Source organism: Pan troglodytes, chromosome 7, assembly GCF_028858775.2.
Source record: "Pan troglodytes isolate AG18354 chromosome 7, NHGRI_mPanTro3-v2.0_pri, whole genome shotgun sequence".
In the NCBI taxonomy this organism is placed as follows: domain Eukaryota; kingdom Metazoa; phylum Chordata; class Mammalia; order Primates; family Hominidae; genus Pan; species Pan troglodytes.
The window spans coordinates 130,836,635-130,858,376 of NC_072405.2; the positions used below are offsets into that span (position 1 = coordinate 130,836,635).

At 37.3% G+C, this 21,742-nt stretch overlaps 2 protein-coding genes across 3 annotated transcripts in view; one reads left to right on the forward strand and one right to left on the reverse strand.

The window, feature by feature from the left end:
• The window catches only part of MTBP (MDM2 binding protein), an 87,999-nt gene extending 75,425 nt beyond the window's left edge, over positions 1–12,574 (forward strand). Inside the window, exons 21-23 of one of the 2 annotated variants that reach the window (XR_008536817.2) lie at positions 1,441–1,506; positions 12,164–12,305; positions 12,404–12,574. Coding sequence is in view for 1 of the 2 variants with exons in the window: in XM_016959811.3 (XP_016815300.2) it covers positions 1,441–1,506; positions 2,085–2,123 (105 nt within the window). In the remaining variant the exon portion in view is untranslated. Of the gene's footprint in view, positions 1–1,440; positions 1,507–2,084; positions 2,423–12,163; positions 12,306–12,403 lie in introns of those variants that run through there. The other variant, XM_016959811.3, reaches the window with a different exon arrangement.
• A 1,963-nt stretch (positions 12,575–14,537) lies between these two features.
• SNTB1 (syntrophin beta 1) overlaps positions 14,538–21,742 on the reverse strand; it is a 278,226-nt gene continuing 271,021 nt past the window's right edge. The window contains exons 6-7 of the mRNA XM_519931.9: positions 20,596–20,786; positions 14,538–17,760 (exon numbers count right to left, since the gene is read on the reverse strand). Coding sequence (XP_519931.2) covers positions 17,668–17,760; positions 20,596–20,786 — 284 coding nt within the window. The 3' untranslated portion in view covers positions 14,538–17,667. The remainder of the gene's footprint in view (positions 17,761–20,595; positions 20,787–21,742) is intronic.

Here is a 21,742-nt window from a genome sequence, read left to right on the forward strand (position 1 = left end):
TACCTAGTATTCTATACCCAGTCTGGAATGCAGTCAGGTATGAGGATTTAATGAAGATATATTCAAACATGGAATATCTGAAAAAGAATTTATTTTACCCTTTTGAGGAATCTGCTTGAAGATGAAGTTCAACAGAACAAGGGACTAAATCAAGAAGCAAAACAAAAACTAATCTAAAATGGAAAAGACACGTCCTAATAGGACCAGGCCTAGGCAGCAACTAGAACAAATTAGAGGAGGCTATGGGAGAAAGATCTCCAGGTTTAAAAAATTTAATTAAAAAGACCAAAAGCAGAAAGGAAGCTGAACCGAGAGATTATCCTGTATACTTCAGGGCTTGAAAAAACTTTGCTGTACATTTAGCCCATTTATTGCCAGTATTTAGGAGTGAAAAACCCAGAATTATATACATGGAAAGCTGAGCAAATGAAAAAAGCTAACAGGTAGTTAACAGGATAAATAGAATATTGGAAGAAAGATAAATTATAACCATAATACATTAATTAGCACACAATTGAAAGTATTTACATAGATACAATAGTGTAAACACTGCCTATTTACTAATCAAAAATTGTGGTACAACTGTTCTTCAAAGGAAGAGAAGGAAGGTTTTGTGTACGAGACCTGAATCCATCCATGACGTTCTCCCTAACATCAGTTCTCCCTAACATCAGTAGTCAGTGTCTAAAAGTGTTTAATCACCAAGTAGCAACATAAGCATAGTAGTTAGAAACATTAAGGTATAAATAAGGGAAAAACCTGAAAGAATTGAAAGTGGCTGCCTTTATGGAGCGTAACTTGGAAGTACAACAGATAACTGCTTCTTATCTTTTTAAATACAATTCCATTTCTTTTACTTTGTAATAATCACTAAATTTTTAAAAGTGAGACATCAGCTTCCTTTTGTATGTCATTCTTCTTTATGATGGAGTCAAATAGCCAAAATGAAGAAAAAATATCTTTTACCTGATAAATAAATACAAACCATATGTTTGTTTCTGGAGTAATGCAGCCTTAGTGGATGCTCACGGTGGAGGATGGGAGAGTAATGCAGCATTAGTGGATGCTCACGGTGGAGGATGGGAGAGTAATGCAGCATTAGTGGGTGCTCACGGTGGAGGATGGGAGAGTAATGCAGCATTAGTGGATGCTCACGGTGGAGGGTGGAAGTTATTTTAGGTCAGCTCTATTGGGAATAGGAGAGGAGAGTGAGATGGACTTATGTATATGTGTATGTATTTTGGTTAGAGTATTTTGATATTTCAGAATGGAACTAAATTATAATCTAGTACTTAGATTTTTTTGTTGTTGTAGTCTGTCCCTAATCACATTGATACTTGTAGAATGATTTAGAATAATCTCAAGTGTATTTAATAATAATGAGTTGTTCTTTGTAATTTAATGTGCAGATTGTAAAATGCTGTATTTTATTATGTTTAGGATCTTAAAACTTCAAGGGGTCTATTTGAAGAAATGAAGAAAACAGCAAACAACAATGCTGTACAGGTAAAGAAATTATTCCCAAGAAACTATATTCAATTAAATTGGTATTTTATTTCAGGGTTGCTCTGATGCCATTATATATGCAGCAGTAATTAGTTACTGGTCTTTTTCAACTCTGTCCCTATGAAAACTCTTTAAGAAACTTAATAGGCTTATTTAGGCTGAGTATTTCATAGTATTTAGTAGATTGCTCTGTCAGCAAAAGAGTTTCTAAAGTGACACTAAGAAAGCAAAAGAAAAAATAAATTAGCTGGAAAAACCAATCCATTTTGGTTAGCTGTTTTCAAAGTTTAGTTTAGTTTATTTGATTGACCATTTGAAACATATTTTCATATAAAGGTGAGAAAATGGAGCAGAATCTTCATTTCATCCAGTGAGAACATTATTGTACTCAGTATTGTAAGTCCAACAAAAATGTTCTTCCATTAGAAAATAAAATGTGTATTTAAGTATAAGATTTCAGTATCTTCCTTTTTATTTGAAATTTTCTACCATGTTCTTTTGAAGTTTTTACAATATATTTTTCTATTACTTGTGTTTTCAAGAGAAATCTTCTGTAATCATATTTTTTCTCCCCCTAGGTGATTGACTGGGTATTAGAAAAGACAAGCAAGAAATGATACATAATCATTCTCTTTAAGACAATTATAAATTGGATGGAGCTATTATTCACTACTTCTTTTCTTAGTTTGAAAATTATAAACAAATTTTAAACTTTATTCAAAGAATAGATGTTATATTTCTAAAGAATTTCATGAATATATATTCTATATTTGTATAGTTTGAGGGATGCTATGTTAATGTATTTTTAATTAGATACATATTTTGTAAAGTGTTACTATATTTTAAAGTTATTTTTATATGTTTTAAAATGTTTACTCTTATTTAATTATTACAATAAACAGAATTTTTTTTTTTACTTTTTGGATTTCATGTCTTTGTTGTTAGGTGTACTAAGTTAGGCCTGCCTTACATTTCTTAGACTTAAGTAAGATATTGCCAGTGGCTTTTCCCATGTGTTCCAACAACATAGTTTATTGGACTGCTCCCAATTTAGAGCGTATTGGCAAAAAAAAATGCAAACAGGCCTCAGCCCTAGAGCCACCATTGTTGGGGCTATTAATGTTCATTTGGTATCAAAAATGAAGAAACAAGATAAATTGTGAAAATAAGACATAATGAAAATGACACGAAGTACAGTCTCCCAGGAAAAAAATTGTCTTTTCCCATGGTAGAAAATTTGGAAAATGCAGAAAATACAAGGAAGAATGAAAAAAAATTACCACATTCCCCCCTACTGTCTAGACATAACTGCTGTATTTTAAAAATATATGTAATTATTTTTAAATACTTTCAAAATTGGAATCATATAATATGTTGTTATGCATATGTGTGTATGTGTGTATTAATTAATAACCTGCTTTTCACGTAGCAATATGTAGTGAATTTTATGTCATTATTTTAATAACTGCCTAATGCAAATGAACCACAGTTTGTTTAATCACCCATTATTGGACATAAAGATTCCGTTTTTCCCTGTAACACATAACACTTTAATGAATCTTCCCAGTATGTCACTATTTTCCTAGTATGCTTTTTTAGGAGGGGAATTTTTGGGTCTTAAGCTTTTTTGTAAATATTTTTAAATTGCCCTCCTGAAAGACCAATATGAACTCCCACCGGCAGAGTCCCCATTTCCTTTTTTGATGACTGAAAATAGTAAGGGTGAATTTTTTTAAAACATGTTGGCATCTCTGTAACTGTTTATTTCTAGTTTTTGCCCATTTTTCTTTTGAACCGTTTTTGACTTTTTCTTACTTGTTCATACATATTCTTATATATTAAGGATATTGGCCCTTTGTCTTTTTGTTTATAGTGTTCTGAAATTTTTCGTTTTTATGTAATCAAATCTACCATCTTTATAGTTTCTTCCAATTAAAGAAATTTGCTTATCACATATGCTTTGCTTGTCTATGTTGAATTCAAAGTGAATGCTTTCAAAAAGCATTTCTAGGGTTCCGTGGAATTGCTGATTTGAAATGCTCCTTTTTGTCTGAATTGTTCACTCTCATAGGAATTGCAAGAGTGAGCCAATATTTGAATACTCTATTAGGTTAGCAAAATTGTCTTTTGAAATGCTGTACCATGGCTGGGCATAGTGGCTCATACCTGTAATCCCAGCACTTTGGGAGGTTGAGAAAGGAGGATTGGTTGAGGCTAGGAGTTTGAGACCAGCCTTGGCAACATAGTGAGACCCCATCTCTAAAAAAATTTAATTAGCTGCACATGGTGGCACGTACCTGTAGCTATGTAGGAGGGGTCTTAAGCTACTTAGGAGGCTGAAGTGGGAGGATTGCTTGATCCTAGAAGGTCAAGGCTGCAGTGAGCCATGATTTCGCCACTGTTCTCCAACCTGTGAGAAAGATCGCGACCCTATCTCAAAAGGAAAAAAAAAAATGCTGTACCAATAGGCGTTTTTAAATGTAAATTTATTTAATCAGACTAATAAACATTTATAACATGAGAGGAGCCAGTTGGTTTTAAAGTACAACAGATTAGATCAGGCAATTTGAAAACATTCCTGGGAACAGAGTAATGGTCATAGGAAAGAAAAACTCTCATAACGTCCATTTGCTCTTCTAAAAATGGGGTAAACAATGCTGACTTCACAGGGATCATGAAAAGCTGATAATCATGGCCAACATTTATTAAGCACTATATGACAGACATTATCTTAATCATTTTACATGATCTCATTGAAGCCATATTAAGTAGCTATTTCCCATTTTATAGGTAAGAAATTGAAGTATAGCAAGATTAAGTGTCATATCCAGGATCACATAGCTCAGCAATTACAGAGCCAGAATGAGAACTTATATTTGTTGAACCACACTGCTTCTCCAAACATAGGATCTCTGCAAGTGTTGGTGTATCCATTTTTTTATTTGTTTTTATTCCTTTCTTCCAAGGATCCTGGTTTTCTGCCGTACTTAATAATATACATGAAAACAAGTTTGAAGATAACCTGTAAGCCTGATACCATTTAAAATATTTCTTTTTGTGAACATGCTGGATAAACTTTTGTAATGTTGTTTGAAATTTGGCATATGTAAATTACATCAGTTAACCTGATTGAAAGCAAAAGCATAAATGAAAAAACTAAACTGATGTAATCACTTATTAAAAGGACATAGGATAGCCAAATAACTTAGTAACAAAAGAACAAAGTTGGGAGACTTGTTTCTTCACTTTAAGACTTACTATAAAGTTACAGTAATGAAGACAATTTGCTATTGGAATTAGAATAAGCATATAGGTCAGTGGAACAGAAGAAAAGCTTATAGGTATACCTATATATCAAACTTTTCATTGAAGTAAAAAAGGTCTTTTAAAAAATTGAACTTGAATAAGGGGATATCCATCCATATGGAAAAATAAGTTACCTTCAACCATAACCTCCTACCATTTGCAACTATTAATGTGATATGGATCATAATTTTATATTTAAAATCCAAAACCATAAAACCTATACAGGAAAACACAGAAAAATCTTCATCACTCTTGGAATAAAACAAGGATTCTTAGAAAGGACACAAAAAGTACAAACCATAAAATTAAAAAAAATAAATTTTACTTCAAAATCTAAAAGCTGCTCTTGGAAAGGCACCACTAGGAGAGTGAAAATGTAACCCACAGACTGGGAGAAATTATTTGCAATGCATATATCTGACAAAGGACTTTTATCTAGAATATGTGAGACACTCTTAACAGCTTAATGATAAGACATAACCCAATTTTTTTAAATGGGCAAAATATTTGAAAAAAACATTTCATGAAAGAGGATATAGGAATGGCAATAAGCACGTGAAAAGATGCTCAACATCATCAGTCATCAAAGGAATGCAAATTAAAACCATAATAAGATGCCTCTAAACACCAACTAGAATGAATACAATTTTGAAACAGACTTTACCATGTCTTGGTGACTATATGATGCATTTGGAAATCTCTTTTTATTGGTGGGTGGGGTTGGAAGAGGGTCTTGTTCTGTTGCCTAGGCTGGAGTGCAGTGGCAGGATCACAGCTCACTGCAGCCTTGACCTCCCTGGCTCAAACAATCCCAAGTAGCTTCCTGAGTAGCTGGGATTATAGGCAAGCACTGCCTTGCCTGGAATTTTTTTTTTTTTTTTTTTTTTTTTTGTAGAGATGTGGTCTTGATATGTTGCCTAGGCTGGTCTTGAACTCCTGGCCTCAAGTGATCCTACTGCCTCAGCCTCCCAAAGTGCTGGAATTATAAACATTAACCACCTCAACCATTTGAGGCCATTTGTTTGGGAAACAGGGAGTCACTGGGCCCAAGTAGCTCAGATGTGTTACATAGTGGTGGTACATTTAGCAAACTGTTGCCTAAATAACCCAGAAAAGAGAAATTCTTCCTAATGAACTCATGGATCTAATTAGGGATATTCCCAGACAATGTTGGAAGTATCAATGGCCATTTATTTGTTTAGCTGAATATGATAAGGTATAGGAAAAGATAGATAAACAAATTCAAGAAATGTTCCATTTTCTGGCAGAATTTAGAGGAGATATGAGGGGCTTAGGATATTCTGGGTTGGAAAATAAAATGATTTTCCACTTTCAGTATCCCCAGTGGCAAAAAATTTTCTAAGTCAGAAATAGCCTCAGAAAAAGAATCAAGCCAGAGGTGTGGCTATATAATCCTTTATTAAGACATTTAAAATACTTAATGATTTAAAAGTAGAACCTCTCAGCTAGACAAAAGAGCTTTTAAGAATCTAAAGGGTAGTGTTTCACAGCACCCGACACTGTCAATAAAGAGAGACCTGTCATGAAAAGAATGGTGGGTATGGCTTTCATCAGTAGACTATAACTTGATACACAGAAAGCCCACAAAGTCTCTTTTAGTTGAAATGTAATCATATACACTAGAATTCGTCCTTTAAAGTGTATAATTCAGTGGTTTTAGTCCATTCACAAAGTGTGCAATCATCACCCACATCTAATTCCAGAACATTTCATCACTCCAAATGGAAACCCCATATCTGTTGGCAGTATTTATTATTTTTCTTTCCATCATTCCCTAGCAACCACTAATCTACATTTTTTTCTTCAGCTTTATTGAGATATAATTAACAAATAAAAATTGTACATATTCAAGGTGTACAACATGATGATTTGATATACATATACATTGTGAAACGATTACCACAATCTGACGATTGCCACATCACACATTGGTGTGTGTGTGTGTGTGTATGTGTGTGTGTGGTGAGGACATTGGTCATTAATCTGCTTTCTGTCCCTATGGATTTGCCTATTCTAGGATATTTCATATAAATTGACTCATACGGTATGTACAATATATGGCCTTTTGTGTCTGGCTTCTTTCCCTTAGCATAAGGTTTTCAAGGTTCATGTTGTAACATGTATCAGTTCTTCATCCCTTTTTATAGCTGAATAATGTATGAATCTGCTACATTTTGTTTATCCATTTATCAGTTGATGGGCATTTGGGTTGATTCCTTTTTTTGGTATTATTAATAGTGCTGCCATGGATATTTGTGTTCAAGTTTTGCACATGGGCAAATATTTTCTGTTATCTTGGGTTTATACGCCTAAGAGGGGAATTGCTGGGATATATGGTGACTCCACGGTTTTTTTGAGAAAATGACAGACTGTTTTCCAAAGTAGCTATACCACTTGACATTCCCACCAGCAATGGATGAGGGTTCTGGTTTCTCCACATCTTGCCAACACTCGTTGTCTTTTTTCACAAGACAATGATATGAAGTAGTATCTCATTGTGGTTTTGATTTGCATTTACCTGATAGCTAATGATGTTAAGCATCTTTTCATGTGTTTTCTGGCCGCTTACATATCTTATTTGAAGAAATGTTCACTCAGATCTTTTGACCGTTTTTTAATTGGGTTATTTGTCTTTTGTTGAATTGTAAGACTTCTTTATATATTCTGGATTCTAGTTTCCAATCAGATATACAATTTGCAAATATTTACTCCCATTCTGTGTGTTTTTTACTTTATTGTTTAGTTCCTGAATTTAGGTCTATGACCCATTTTGACTTAATTTTTGTATAGACTTAATTTTGTGAAGGGATACAGCTTCATTCCTTTGCATATAGATATCCTGTTGTTCCAGCACTATTTAGTGAAAAGACTATTCTTTCCCCATTGACTTTTCTTGGCACCAGAAATCTCGTAAAATGGTAAGAAATTTGTATCAAACTGAAAAGAGGCCTCCAAATTTCAATGGACAGGAAGCAGGATAAGAAAACTCATCAGTTGCATCCTTGGACTACAGTAAGTCCTCAAGTCATCGATAGGTTCTTGGAAACTGCAACTTTAAGCAAAACCACATACAGAAGATCTCGAATAAAGTCGTCCCTTCCTAGCTGGATTTCAGAATTACTGTGAACTAGTGACTAGTCCCATCTCTTGCAGTTATCCTATCTCTGCCTCACCATTGTATTTCGGATGTATGGAAGGCAGTTAACTTGGTTTTTGTAGGTCACAATATTGTAGATTTTAAGAAGCCACACCCTAAGAGAGTTATCCCTACCCGATGGTCATGAAATATTGGACTTCAGGCTGTATTAATTATTTTTCATGTGGAACGAATGAAAATAATTGTGTCCAGAGGGTAGAATATGGTCAAATATAGCCACAAAGCTTTGAGCTCCTCCCACCAAGAGATGGAATCTGTTCCCCTAGTCCTTGCATCTGAGCTGGCAATGTGACTTTCTTTGACCAGTAGAATGTGGCATAAATGACATGCTGTGAGCTGGAACCTAGGCCTTGAGGACCTTATAGCTTCTCTTTTGCTCTTGTAGAACCTTGTCCTGCATATAAGGGAGCCACATAAGAGAACTGGTCTAGCCTATTAGAAGGTGAGAGGCCATATGGAAGAGAACAGAGGTTCCCTGACAGCCACACCAGCTGCCAGGCATGTGAGTGAGGCATCTGGGATCTTCCAGCCTAGTGCATGCTCCAGACAAATACGGCCACATGAGTGAGCCCAGGCAAAACAGTAAAGAGCTGCCCAGCCAACCCTCAGAATAATGAGAAATAATATGTTGCAGTGTTCTAAGCCACTAGATTGTGAGGTAGCTTGTTGTACATAAGCATTAACTTCCACTCACATCCAAAAATTCATTGAGAGGCCAAGTGCAAGAAAGAAAGTTTCAAAAACTTCATTTTTTAAGGCCTTAGTTTGAAGGCCATAGTTGAAGATAAATGAAATTGCTTACTTTTTGGACTGCGTTTCCCTTTTTCATGAGACCCAGAAACTTGCAGAGGAAGAAGTTCCTCACTCTCTTGTGCGGCTGAGAATTAGGAAGCAGGGGAGCTACAATTCATTAATGAAGTATTATTCTTAGTGTTTCCTGGAACTGCCTTTGAGTTCTTGGGAGTAAATAGGCTTTATTCATCCAAAGAATTATACAGGAAAGTTGCTGAAAATATCACTGGCTTTGTTTCTTGAGAAGAACAACGTTTTCTTTCAACATTCCCAGGCCCTGGTCCAAGCCAAGGCAGAATCACAGCCATGAGGCCAAGCATGAGAGCAGGAGCGTCTCCACCTCTGAGATCAGAGTCAGCAGGAGGGGCTTTGTCCATGGGATGCCTTTTCCTGACCATGCTGCCAACAGGCAATGGATGGTCTGATTGTGTGTCAGTTTCCTATCCTGCCTCTTGTCTCCATAGGGCTTTCTTATTTTTCACCATCTCCCACCTCTGTCCAGCTCTTCTTGCTGTGACACTGTCTGAGCAATGTTCCCTCTATGGACTCTTACACTCTTCCAAGAAAAAGCCTCATTTATGTACAAGGAAAAAAATAATAGAGAATAAAAGGCCAAAAGAGAGGTTCCTGCGGCTTTTCTGTTATCATTCAAATGTGATTCCATACTCTCCTTGGACATGGTTTAGTCATTTTAATGAGGTATTAGACTTGCCTCCCCCCGTGAAATCAAATTTAGTGTAATTTAGAGGACTGTAGGTGACATGATAATTGATTTCTGGTCACACATTCAAATAGTTCTATTATTCAGGATTTTATAGACAGGCTAAATATATTATTCACCATATCAGAACATTAGCCATAAAAAAAGAACCTTTTTTAAAAGGGAATTTTGAAATGCACATTTAAGAAGTTCATGTAATCTAGAAGGGTATTAAGGTCATACCCATCATCCCTAGTCCCATTTCTCAGCAGTAACTGATAGTAAGAGGCCTTTTTACATTTTTTAAATGTATCCTTCCAGACATTTTAATACATGTACAAGCATATTATATGTGTCCATTGTTTCTCAACTTATCAGGCCCAAACACCCCTTCTATAAGCAGTACTTTTAATGTCTCCTTTGCTGTCACAAGGTGGAATTCATAAATAATGGTCTTAGGCCAAGTTTCCTAGAAAACAAAATCTGAGGCAAGGATTTGTGCTAATGCTTTATTTGGGAGACATGGAGATGATGAAAAAGGGGGAAAAAGGCAGGGAAGGCAGGAAAGCAAGGCAAGGTGACATTAGTGCTTCGTGAGGCCCAGAGAGACCCAGCCAACCACTAAGTAGGCATCTTCTCAGTCACATGGGATGTCTCTTAGGATAGAGGGTGTACAGAGAAACCATGCCTCACATAAGTACATAAAAAGAGGAAGAAGAGGCCGGGTGCGGTGGCTCACGCCTGTAATCTCATCACTTTGGGAGGCCGAGGGAGGCAAATCACTTGAGGTCAGGAGTTTGAGATCAGCCTGGCCAACATGGTGAAACCCCGTGTCTATTAAAAAAACACACACACAAAAATTAGGAGGGGGCGGGTGGTGGCGTGTGCCTGTAATCCCAGCTACTTGGGAGGCTGAGCAGGAGAATAGCTTGAACCCAAGAGGTGGAAGGGTGCAGTGAGCTGAGATTGCACCACTGCACTCCAGCCTGGGTGACAGAGTGAGACTATGGTCTCAAAAAAAAAAAAGAGGAAGAAGAGGATTATTTATTTGCTCAGCTCCTCCTTGTTACTGACTCCTGTTTGGCCCCACAAAGATTTAAATCCCCTATAGTTCTGCCTTGCTCAGGTTGTTACCCAGCAGCTGCTCTGGAATCCAGCTCTGTGCCCTGCAGTGAGCTGTCCATCCAAGTCTGGAACTGATGATAGAACTCAGAAATTGAAGTATGTGTCTCCTCTGCCTGGCTGCCTGGCAGCCACCAAACGGAGATGGGAGGGGAGGCAACATTTCCAGGCAAGCAATTGGTTGGCTGTAAGTGGCTAAACATTTAGGTCAAGCAGATCCAGCTATGGTGGTGCCTAAGGTTGGGTAAACAGCTGGAAGTTTAGGAGACGCCATGATGGCACTGAAGGAATCTGAGGATATACGTAGGATGTGTCCTATACAGTAATCTAACCTATACATACTTAGGCTCTTAAAAATTGCCATCTTTTAACCATAAGGTAAAATTTTTGGAAAAGCAAAGTAATTATAATAAAACAGTATGCATTTCAATATGGAGATGCTGGAGTATGACTACACTAAAAGACAAAATGAAGTAGTCAAATGTTTGACTTTTACACCAATTAGCCATGACTGAAGTGGTACTGAGTCAGTTGTTTGTAACTCAGGTACCACACAGACTTGTTTTTGTAAAATATTAATACCTTTTGATAATGCCCTGAGCAAAACGAAACACAATCTTTCATATACATGGTAGTTGCATATCTAGAAAAGTCAGAATATATTGAATCTGTCAAAATGTTTTCATATATAAAAGGTAGTCAAGGTCTAGACTCGGATTATCAAACAGGTTTTTCACCAACACAAATAACCCAGGACACTCAAAAATTGTGTGGGAAATGGTTCCATTGGATGTAGGGCTGTCATCAGCATTATATCTACCAACTCTGGGTCTTCTTCATTAAATGCCAATAATGTTCCCCCTTCCCCCAATTATTGTGACAACCAAACAGCATTACCACAGATTTCCAAAATGCCCCCATGGGGTGTGTGGAGGGTGTAGTTTGACTATTCTGGAGAACCATTGAAAACAAACAAACAAAAAACGGGAGATATGCACCTCACAGAGCTAGCACTTAGAGATCTTGTCCATATTAGCACTTAAAGATCGACCATTCTTTGTAACAGTTGCAGAATATTCAAGCATACCTCTGTACCAGGATTTATTTAGCTAGCGATGGTCACACTGACTTTTTCAATGGTCTTGTTGCAAGCAACGCTGCAGAGATGATCGTTAGACATTAGCCTTTGTGCACTCATACAGTTATATCTCTAGAATAAATTCCCACAAGTCAAGAGGTACATGTCTTTTTAAATTTGTATGGATATTGCCAAATTGCTCTCTCAATTATTGCCAGATATCTCACCACTAAGTATTGTAGAAGGTTTTAATCTTGGTAACTGTAGTTCTTTAAAGATGAAAATGAAGAATTTTAAATGCCCTATTGAAAGCCATTTTCAGATCACTTTACATTACTTAGTAGCTTCCAGCCTTGACTTGTCTTTTTATATAGGATATTCACGTGGACAGGAAATTGGACTTCCAATATTTTCTAGGGTAGAACCAGGGTCATGACTGAAAGGCAGACAGAAATTTGTTTTGTTTTGTTTTGTTTTAAAGATGGAGTCTCGCTATTTTGTCCAGGCTGGTCTCGAACTCTTGAACTCCTGGCCTCAAGTGATCCTCTGACCTTAGCCTCCCTAAGCATTGAGATTATAGTCGTGAGCCACCACATCCAGCCAGAAGTTTTGGCTCTAACAATGTAAGAACTTTCAAACATCTCTACCCATCCAGCAATGGAATGACCTGCCTGGGGAGATGAGGTAATTCCCTCTCATATCTGGAAATTTTCTATTTCAGGCTGGATGAATAATTTCAAGAGATGTTCAGGAAGAGATTCCTGAGTTTTATGGAATATTATACAAGGTCAGTGTTTCCAAAGATGTAGTACCTGGGCCATGGTGTATGTGTGGGATGACTTTTAAGTGGTACAAACTTTAAAAAGCTTTAATTGGTTTATATTTAAAAAGTTTTAATTGGTGTATATTCATTTTTATATGTATATACAATGTTGCTATATTACTAGCAAATCATATACCTTAAGTTAGTACTGTTGAAATAATAGGGTAAAGAAAGCTTTTTACGGCTGGGCGCGGTGGCTCACACCTGTAATCCCAGCACTTTGGGAGGCAGAGGCAGGTGGATCACCTGAGGTCAGGAGTTCGAGACCAGCCTGGCCAACATGGTGAAACCTTATCTCTACTAACAATTACAAAAATTAGCCAGGCCTGGTGGCAGGCGCCTGTAATCCCAGCTACTCAGGAGGCTGAGGCAGGAGAATCCCTTGAACCTGGGAGTAGGAGGTTGCAGTGAGCTGAGATCATGCCACTGCACTCTAGCCTGGGTGACAAAGTGAGACTAGGTCTCAAAAAAAAAAAAAAAAAGAAAGCTTTTTACAGTTCGAATCTTCTGGAAACATCAGAGAAAGACTGTCCTTGCCATCCACACTACAACGAAACTTCAGGACCTTGAACTTTGGGTTCATGGTCTTGCGACTGAGAAGGGTCCCGCCACACTTTTGGAACTGTGCATCCATTGGAACCCCTAAGAGACCATCAAGCTTCAGGTGATCATGCAACAAAGGCTCCAGCCAGTTCCAGGTGAAGACATCACCCCTGGCCATCAAGAAACTACCCTGCTTCCACTAGACAGAGCAGCGCGAGGGTTCCGTGATCCCCAATAGATAGAGACTATGCCTTAAGTCAGCATGAAACAGTTACAGAAAAAAAGACCATCGGTCCCTCTGCCTCCCATAAAGATTTATGAGGATCACATCTCTAAGTGGAGAGATGAGGCAGGAAAATAGAGTCTGGAGTCAGGGAACATAAGGCTGATTCACACTTCAGCTATAACAGGAAATAGCCTCTCCATAGGGCGTACACCGAGTAAATGACTTTGTAACTTTACTTCATCCTCTTCATTTACATAGGGCGTACCCCAAGTAGAGGGTATTTAAACTCACAAAAACTCTGTAACAGGGCCTTTGACCCCCTATGCTCAGGCCCACACTGTGGAGTGTACTTTTGTTTTCAATAAAACCCTTCATTCCTTTAAAAAAAAAAAAAAAGAAATATTAAACCTTGGGATAAAATATGGTTGATAGCCTCTAAGATCTCTTCAAAATTGTGATTCTATAGTTCTAAATTTAATCTTAATATTACTAAAGTTTAAACTAGTAAAAAGACTTTGAAACCCCAGTCCATGACATTTATTACAAGCAATTTAAACAAAACCAAATTCTAGTACAATAATTTGGGTATTTGGAGCTTGGTGTATGTATCAAATCCCATGAAAAGTTAGTTAAAAATGGGAGCCCTAAGCCCTAGGTGAAGACCCATCCTGAAACTATATTCAACTTAATAATTTGGGGACAATATTAATATTCTAGGGATCTGTTAAACTTTGCTGCAATGGGGAAAAAAAATTTTTTTTTTTCGAGATGGAGTCTTGCTCTTGTCACCCAGGCTGGAGTGCAATGGCATGATCTCGGCTCACTGCAACCTCTGCTTCCTGGGTTCAAGCAATTCTCCTGCCTCAGCCTCCTGAGTAGCTGGGATTACAGGCACCTGCCACCAGGCCCGGCTAATTTTTGCATTTTTAAGAGAGACACGGTTTCGTCACGTTGGCCAGGCTGCTCTCGAATTCCTGACCTCAGGTGATCTGCCCGCCTCGGCCTCCCAAAGTCCTGGGATTACAGGTGCGAGCCACCGCGCCTGGCCAAACCCGTATATTTTTAAATGAATTCAGAAAAGCAAAAATAAGTGAACACACAAACATGTTGCTGGTGGCATCTCGTTTATCCATCAGCACTTCATGGAAGAGAATAGTAAGACTTGTCTTCATAGTCCCATGCTCTTCTATGAGTATTGTAAAACCACTGTCCAGGTCACCCTATTATATATTTAGAATATAATATAAACTTCTGCACTGGAAATCAGAGGTGAATATTTATTTAATTCATATATAAATTTTACATAATATTCATGGTGCTATAAATATAGGCACATTTTTTAAAAGTCCAGATACATCCAAAAATTACCCCTCACTGTAGCCTACGCCAATCCCCTCAAGGCAGAATATCTAACGTGTTTGGAAAACAGGGGCCAGAAAGGCCCTGCCCATTAATTTTAAAACTTTCTGACCATCAAGACCATTCTTTCCTGCTTCAACCAAGCAGAGTCAACAAGGATCATGTGTTTTCAGGGTTTTAATTGCACTAGTTGATGAATTAAGTAAATGCCTCTGCCTGGGTAGTTTGTAATAGGTTTATGGTTTGGTTTCTCCTACTTAGTTCAAGTCAGAGAAAGAAAAACCAATATCTATATTCCTATTGGCCTTCTTTAAATCCCTATGAGATGGCTTAAAAGGATGTCACTGCACCAGAGGACTCACTTAACCACATCTACTGACAAATAGGCAACTTCCCATAAAGTACAGATTAAAACATCATTCATTTATATTGGTTTTCATTTGGGGACAAACATTGTAAATTTAATAATTCATGGGATTGAGCACAGAGCAAATTCGACAAAAACAAATTCCTCAAAGTGACTCGGTTGATTCATTGACTGTACCCAAGCATGATCCAGACTTATGAGTTTGTGTCATACACACCAGCACACATCAGACAAGATTAAAATCTACAGTGTAAAGTCATTGTAACTTGAATTCAAAATGAGAAAGAAATGAGTATTGGAAATTGATTCATTAGAGCCTCTCTATTATGATACATTTTAACTTGGGGGGAAAAATGATTCATATACACAATTATCTTAGTCAAATTTTCTATTTCTTGCTAATAACATTTTAATTTACTCCAGAAAATGCATTAATTTTATTCAAATATATTTTCCTAAAATATAAATAATTAAATTAAATTTTTATAAATGTAGAGAATGTAGTTTCCATTGACCCCCACACAGATATTAATCAGCCCAAAGCTTAAGTGATAGAGAAATCATATTTGTAATTATGATCATTTTAATTTGTCTATAAATATATAATAGAATCTTGGCAACTTAATTATGAGCAGTTAACTCATACTTCACGTAGAACCGAGCACCTTAGATTACATATTGTTGAATTTAACTATTGGCATTAATATATGTATTTTTAATATGGTATTTACAATACACAATTATAATTCTCTTGTATAACAACATTCCAGTGATTTTGAAAATATATAGTGAAAGAGTGCAATATAATTTACAAATGCATCAAAGCTTTTCTATGGTATTCAAACTGGGACTTGACTTTTCAGCATTTGAAAATAGAAATAAACAAAAAGTCAATATCCTAAAGCTGTGTTTTCTAAAGCATTAAAAAAAAAACAAACAACAACAACAAAAAAACCCACTAGCTTCACAAGATGCTCCATTAGAAAAGAGTCCCATAGGTAAGTGTGAGGAATGGCTCACCAGATTTCCCCTTGAAGAACCACAATGAACTTTAAAATCTTCAAGGAGGCAATCGTGAAATCTATTTAACATTTTTCAGCTCAGTATTTAGTAAAGTGTATTAACAAACCCCTGTCTCCCCCCAGCAAAACACCACTCAGTCAAGCCCCTTGGAACTAGCGTCATATGATATATTCTTTGGGGAAATGCTGATTTAAAATAAAACTTTGCAATTCAATAAACAAATATGTCTGAGTGAGTAAAATTGTGTTCCTTTAACACGGTTTCACTTTTTGAAGCTCTTTGCATGGGTATTTATTAACATATGATTCTTTAAAAACACACAGGTTTAACAACAGATGTCTGTCTATGTAAACTACAGGAAAAGTGTTAGAAATGTTTATAGAGATCCTAGAGCTCATTTTCAAGGTTTGAGAAAAGTGACTTCAAAATCAATAGGTGTTATTTTTAGTGAATTTGTTTTGAAAGATAAAAGCAAAAGCATTAAATCAGTAATGTGCTATATAATGTCTGAAAATATTCCTGTAGAAAAATATCAGGTCGTTATATTATTTCCCTGGAATTCTGAAAGAACTGCAGATACTATCAATAGATTTGATTATAGCACTCAGTCTATATGTAAAACCCAGCATTATCCAGAATTAAATGAGGCTGCTCTATTACTTGCTTGAAAATGCATGCATACAAGCACAGGCAAAAACAAGGGTCAGTAAGTTGCTTAGTATTTCCACTGAAAACCATGAAATGGGGATAATTAGTTAACTCCAACAATGTGAGTTGTTTTATGTGTATATCAGATGACAATATTTTCTGAAAAAATACCCATAATTCACTCTCTATAAATAAAGCTGTAATTCTTGGCTATAAGACAGCAGACCTTGGTGTGAGTATAGTCCCAGAATTAATCATCCTTTGTGCATACAACTCTTTAGCAAAGCTTATCAATTTAAGCAGTCTACTTTGGCTCAGATTCTACTAGCTTTCAGCTCAGATCAGTATCTGATGCTTTATTTAATTCCTGCTCAGTATATGCTAATGGAGACACTATGGAATCATTCTACACCATTGAAAGATAATTCATTTTTTAAAAAGTAACAGCTGCTTCATACTTAAATAAAAGGTGGGTTTCTATTTGAAATATTTTTCTTTTCCTACAAGGGAAAGTCAACTCAGCAAGAATTAGGAAATAAATCACAATAAGAAAAGGGATCACTGTTACTGGGGATAGGGGGCTAGGAGGAGTAGGTAAAAATGTCCATTTCTCAACTATTCGGCCCTTGCGTACCTGGTGAACCAGTTGCCTAGGAACTGGGATGATTAAGATCTGCACATGCTGTTCTAATGGTCATGTCCTTGGTTGTCATTATTTCAAAGCTATGCTGTATATTTCCCGTCACCTCACCTCTTTAACCTTGTACTGTTCTAGAAAGTTTTACTCTGATATTTCTCATGGTACTTTCGCAGGGTATCCCTTGTAGTTGCTGAAACTGACAGAGGAGTCTGGGACAGTTACATATGACTCTTGAGAGCTAAAGTTGACTGTAGCACGCTACATCTGGTGCGCTGCTCACTACAGATGGTGTCTGACATCATGTTCTCTGGTGGCATTGCAGCCCTTCTTTTCTCGAAGGCAAGTCGCCCCTGTCTTCAGGCCACCAAGCCCAGTCTTGTAATCTTAGCTGACAGGAAGGAATGAATGATGAAAACAATTGGCTTGGGGCAGGAATGAAGGTCCAGTTGCTGAAATTTAAAAAGAAGAGAGCATGAGCGATTTTAAATTAATGCTTGATGTAGATGGGTGATTTGCACATCAAACGAATCTATATGCACTTCCTTCTTTTAAATGTTGACTGGAGCAATTATGCTCTAAAATCACTGCCCCTCAATGAGATAAAGGAACAACTCTTTGAACTTATTCCTTACATCTCATATATCTTTTTTCCGAAATAGTTCCTGTGAAATTTAGATATACCAACACCATAAATATTGATGTTGCCCTTCTTGACTGTCTAAGCCATTTATTTTTGGTACCACAATAGTGATATTTATTCATGTTGGATTTGATACAGTATGAAGCAGTACTAAATTTCACATCTGAAGATTAGGTTTGAATCCTGCTTCTGACGCTTTTTAGACGTACCATCTTGGATAAGTCTCTTAAAATTCTTCTCAGTCCTACTAATTCACAGAGTCATTAGAGGGTTAAAGGAGCTACTATATGTAAAACCTCCCGTAAACTGTAAAACACAGAACGCATGCTAAGCAGCTGTGTTGTCACCATCCTCTAGTCTTGAACTGTTTAAGCACGTATGCCACATCTCTGGGAAGGCACCATCTGAAGTCTTATGCTTCTTGATGTGTTCCTTGAGAACCTGGCACATGCAAGACTTACAGTCTGAGCAGGAGAGTCCTTCAGAAGTTGAATTTTATCACCTGACCTAATTTAGGGAAATTGGGAGAGTTGTTCTCAATTCTCTTCTGCCGTCCCCAGTTTTGTTCTGATGATGACACTGTTGGAGAATCAGAACAACCCGAGCATATTATAGCTACCAAAGTTAAGGTGGTACTCATTATGAGCCAGGTACTGTACTAAATATCTTCTATCCACTATCTTATTTAATTCTCTCTTACAGCATCCCAATGAAGAAGCTATTGTTATTCTCTCCATCTTTTTATATAGGGAAACTAAGATTCAGGGAAGTTATGAAACTTTCTGAAATATAGATCTTACAGTAAATAAAAAGTGTGGACTCAAATGCAAGTCTGTCTAATGCCAGAGCCAGGGCTTAACCACAACATTCTATGTCACTAACACAGAAGGAAACTTTTGAAAAAGGGACATTAAAGATTAGCTACTTCAATCCGTGTATTTTATGGATGGGGAGACTGAGATAGAAAGAAATGAAAGGACTTCCCCAACAGAGTTGGTGAGTTTGTTGCAGACTCAGAAAGAGAACCCAGGTCTTGACCCTCAGTTTATTGCATTTCCTACAGCTCATCTCTGGTCCCTTCCCCCTCCACACTGGGAAGGTCTGTGGCCCACCTCCAGGATTGCTTAAACAGACATAGGGGGTAGAGGAGAAGGAGGCTGTGTCTGAATTTGAGCTCGTCAACTAAATGTACTGGCAGTAAAAATCAGTTCTTCCTAAATCTTCCAAGTCAGGCTGTAATTATAGGCAGAAAGGCTGAAATTTAGACATAAGTGATTTTCCTCATGGGCAAAAATAGCCTTGAATTTTTAAGCCAAGGATAAAGCAGGAGACTGATTCTTGTTCTTTTCCACTTTGCTAGAGAGTAGTCACCTTTAGGAAAAAGTACATGATGGGTGATTGATAGAGCAGCAACTGAATTAGAAATAGTAAAATGGACTTTCAAGTCACTACTTTATTTCCAAGTGGATGCCTCACACTGAACCTACTGATTGAAACATACAAACAAAATTTGATAAAAATTATGTAGATCCATTTTAAAAGTTAGAAAAATGCTTGGCTAGAAATAACTCTCAGAAAGTGAATGTCAGCAAACCAAGTGTCAGCCACGAGGAATGGCCTCCATTGTGGCTGTCTGTGGCGCTCATGGCAAGAAATCTGGTACTGTCTTGGTGCCAGAAGTATGGCATCATTTAGAAGAGTGGGGCTGCAATTTTGAGAGATAAAAAGTCCCTAGGGTCTGTTAAGTGTGTTCTGCCCTTTCCTTCCTGAAAGCCAACAAATTCATTGAGTAAGCCAGTGTGGCTAGGGAAGACCTAAACAGAGATTAGTCATTACAAAATCAAAGGCCTCTTTGAAGTTCTACATTTGACAGCTTAAATGAGATGCTATGTTTTCCTGAAATGCCAAGGATGACACTTGCTAGAGAGCATAAGAATGTGCAATTCTCACCCTTCTGTGCAAGTGAAGTCATATACTTTTTCATTATGGCAGGCAGAAACCATCTCAGGAAATTATGAATTTCAACACATGGACTACTTGCATTGAGATGAGACGTATGTTACTTTAACGGATAAATTTGCTAATTTTGTTGCATATTGTTTGACGTCAGTTCCATGCTTCTGTGCCCTCCTCTGGCCCTCTCTCCACTCCAGTGGAGTTGATCAGTTTCTTTTCATTTTCCTGCTGCCCTTTTGCTCTGCTCCTCATCTGGCCCCTCCTGTCTCTTTGCTCTCTGTCCTCTCCTCGGAGACTTCCCTGACGGTAGGGGCCATGTCTTTTACTTTGCTGCACCCCTAACGTCTAGCACAATGCCAAGGTTATATGAGACGCTTGATACTTGTTAAAACTGCAGGGTACGTTTTTTAAGCTGGTGAGACCCTATTTGATAAGAATTTAATCTAACTTTGTAAAGGATTCTTTCCTTTGACTCAAATATTTATGTAGTCTTCTAACGGAAAATGAGACTGAAGAATAGAACTTTGAAATAATTGAACCTAATCACCGTTTTTCAAGGATCAAATAAAACATGGGCTTGCAAGTACATCATTAGCAGTCAAATGCCGAATAAGAGTAAGGCAGCATTATGTTGCATAATGAAATATTAATATATGAAATCACACTGTCTAAAGAAAAGTACACTTACAATCTCTCCATCTTTGCCTCCAAAATCTAAATACAGCATCCTGATTCCATCATCTGAAGACATTTTGAGCTTTTCATAAGGAGACTGTATGATGGTCTTGGGAAAGGCACCCTCCTGTGGTTCAGTGGTAATAGAAAATCCATTCTCATAATGTATGGTCAAACGGCACTCCTGGTTTTTGTAGGTGCAAGCTGAGAGAGAAAGAGAGAGAAAAAGAGACAAGTATGAACCATGGCAATCAATCCATTTTCCCAATCACTCACTTCATGCCTCCTCAGTCCCAGCGATCAGCTACGAATTTCTTGCTAAAATAAAAATATAGTCATTTTTCATGAAAATATTCTGTTTGGATTTATTTTGGTGTTGTAATTTTAAAAGCCCCATAGAACTAAGGAAAAATAATGGAAAGAAATTCCTTTTTCTAGGATCTACTGAATGTTATCTGGGTTCTAGTCCTTATCCAGCCATCTAACAACACACAGCTCTATAGGTGTACTTGCCTTCCAGTGGCCCTGTGGGCCTTGTCTCAAGCCAGAAAAAACAGAACTTTGATTTAAATAAGGCCAGTGGGCACGCTGGCTCACACCTGTAATCTCAGCTTTTGGAGGCTGAGGTGGGCAGATCACTTGAGGTCAGGAGTTCGAGACCAGCCTGGCCAATATGGTGCAACCCCATCTCTAGTAAAAATACAAATATTAGCCAGACATGGTGGTGTGTGCCTGTATTCCCAGCTACTCTGGAGGCTGAGGCAGGAGAATGGCTTGAACTTGGGAGGCAGAGGTTGCAGTGAGTCGAGATTGCTCCACTGTACTCCAGCCTGGGCGACAGAGCAAGACTCTGTCTCAAAAAAAATTTTTTTTTAAATAAATAAAGCCACCTTTGAATCACCAACCTTATCATCCACACACACACACACACGCACACACACACAATTATATCTACCACCTGGTGAAAGAAGACAGCATACACCCATGACATTATCAAAGTTAACTAACGTAAATACATAAGTCAGGAATGAGTAGTTTAAAAATAGCCTAATTTTTAATAGTATAACAAATCTCTTTTTAGAAATTGAGAGGGGTGCTCTTTTAATTTCGCTGATGATTTTGGATCCTGGAAAAGCTGCTGTTGCTGACAGACCTCAGAT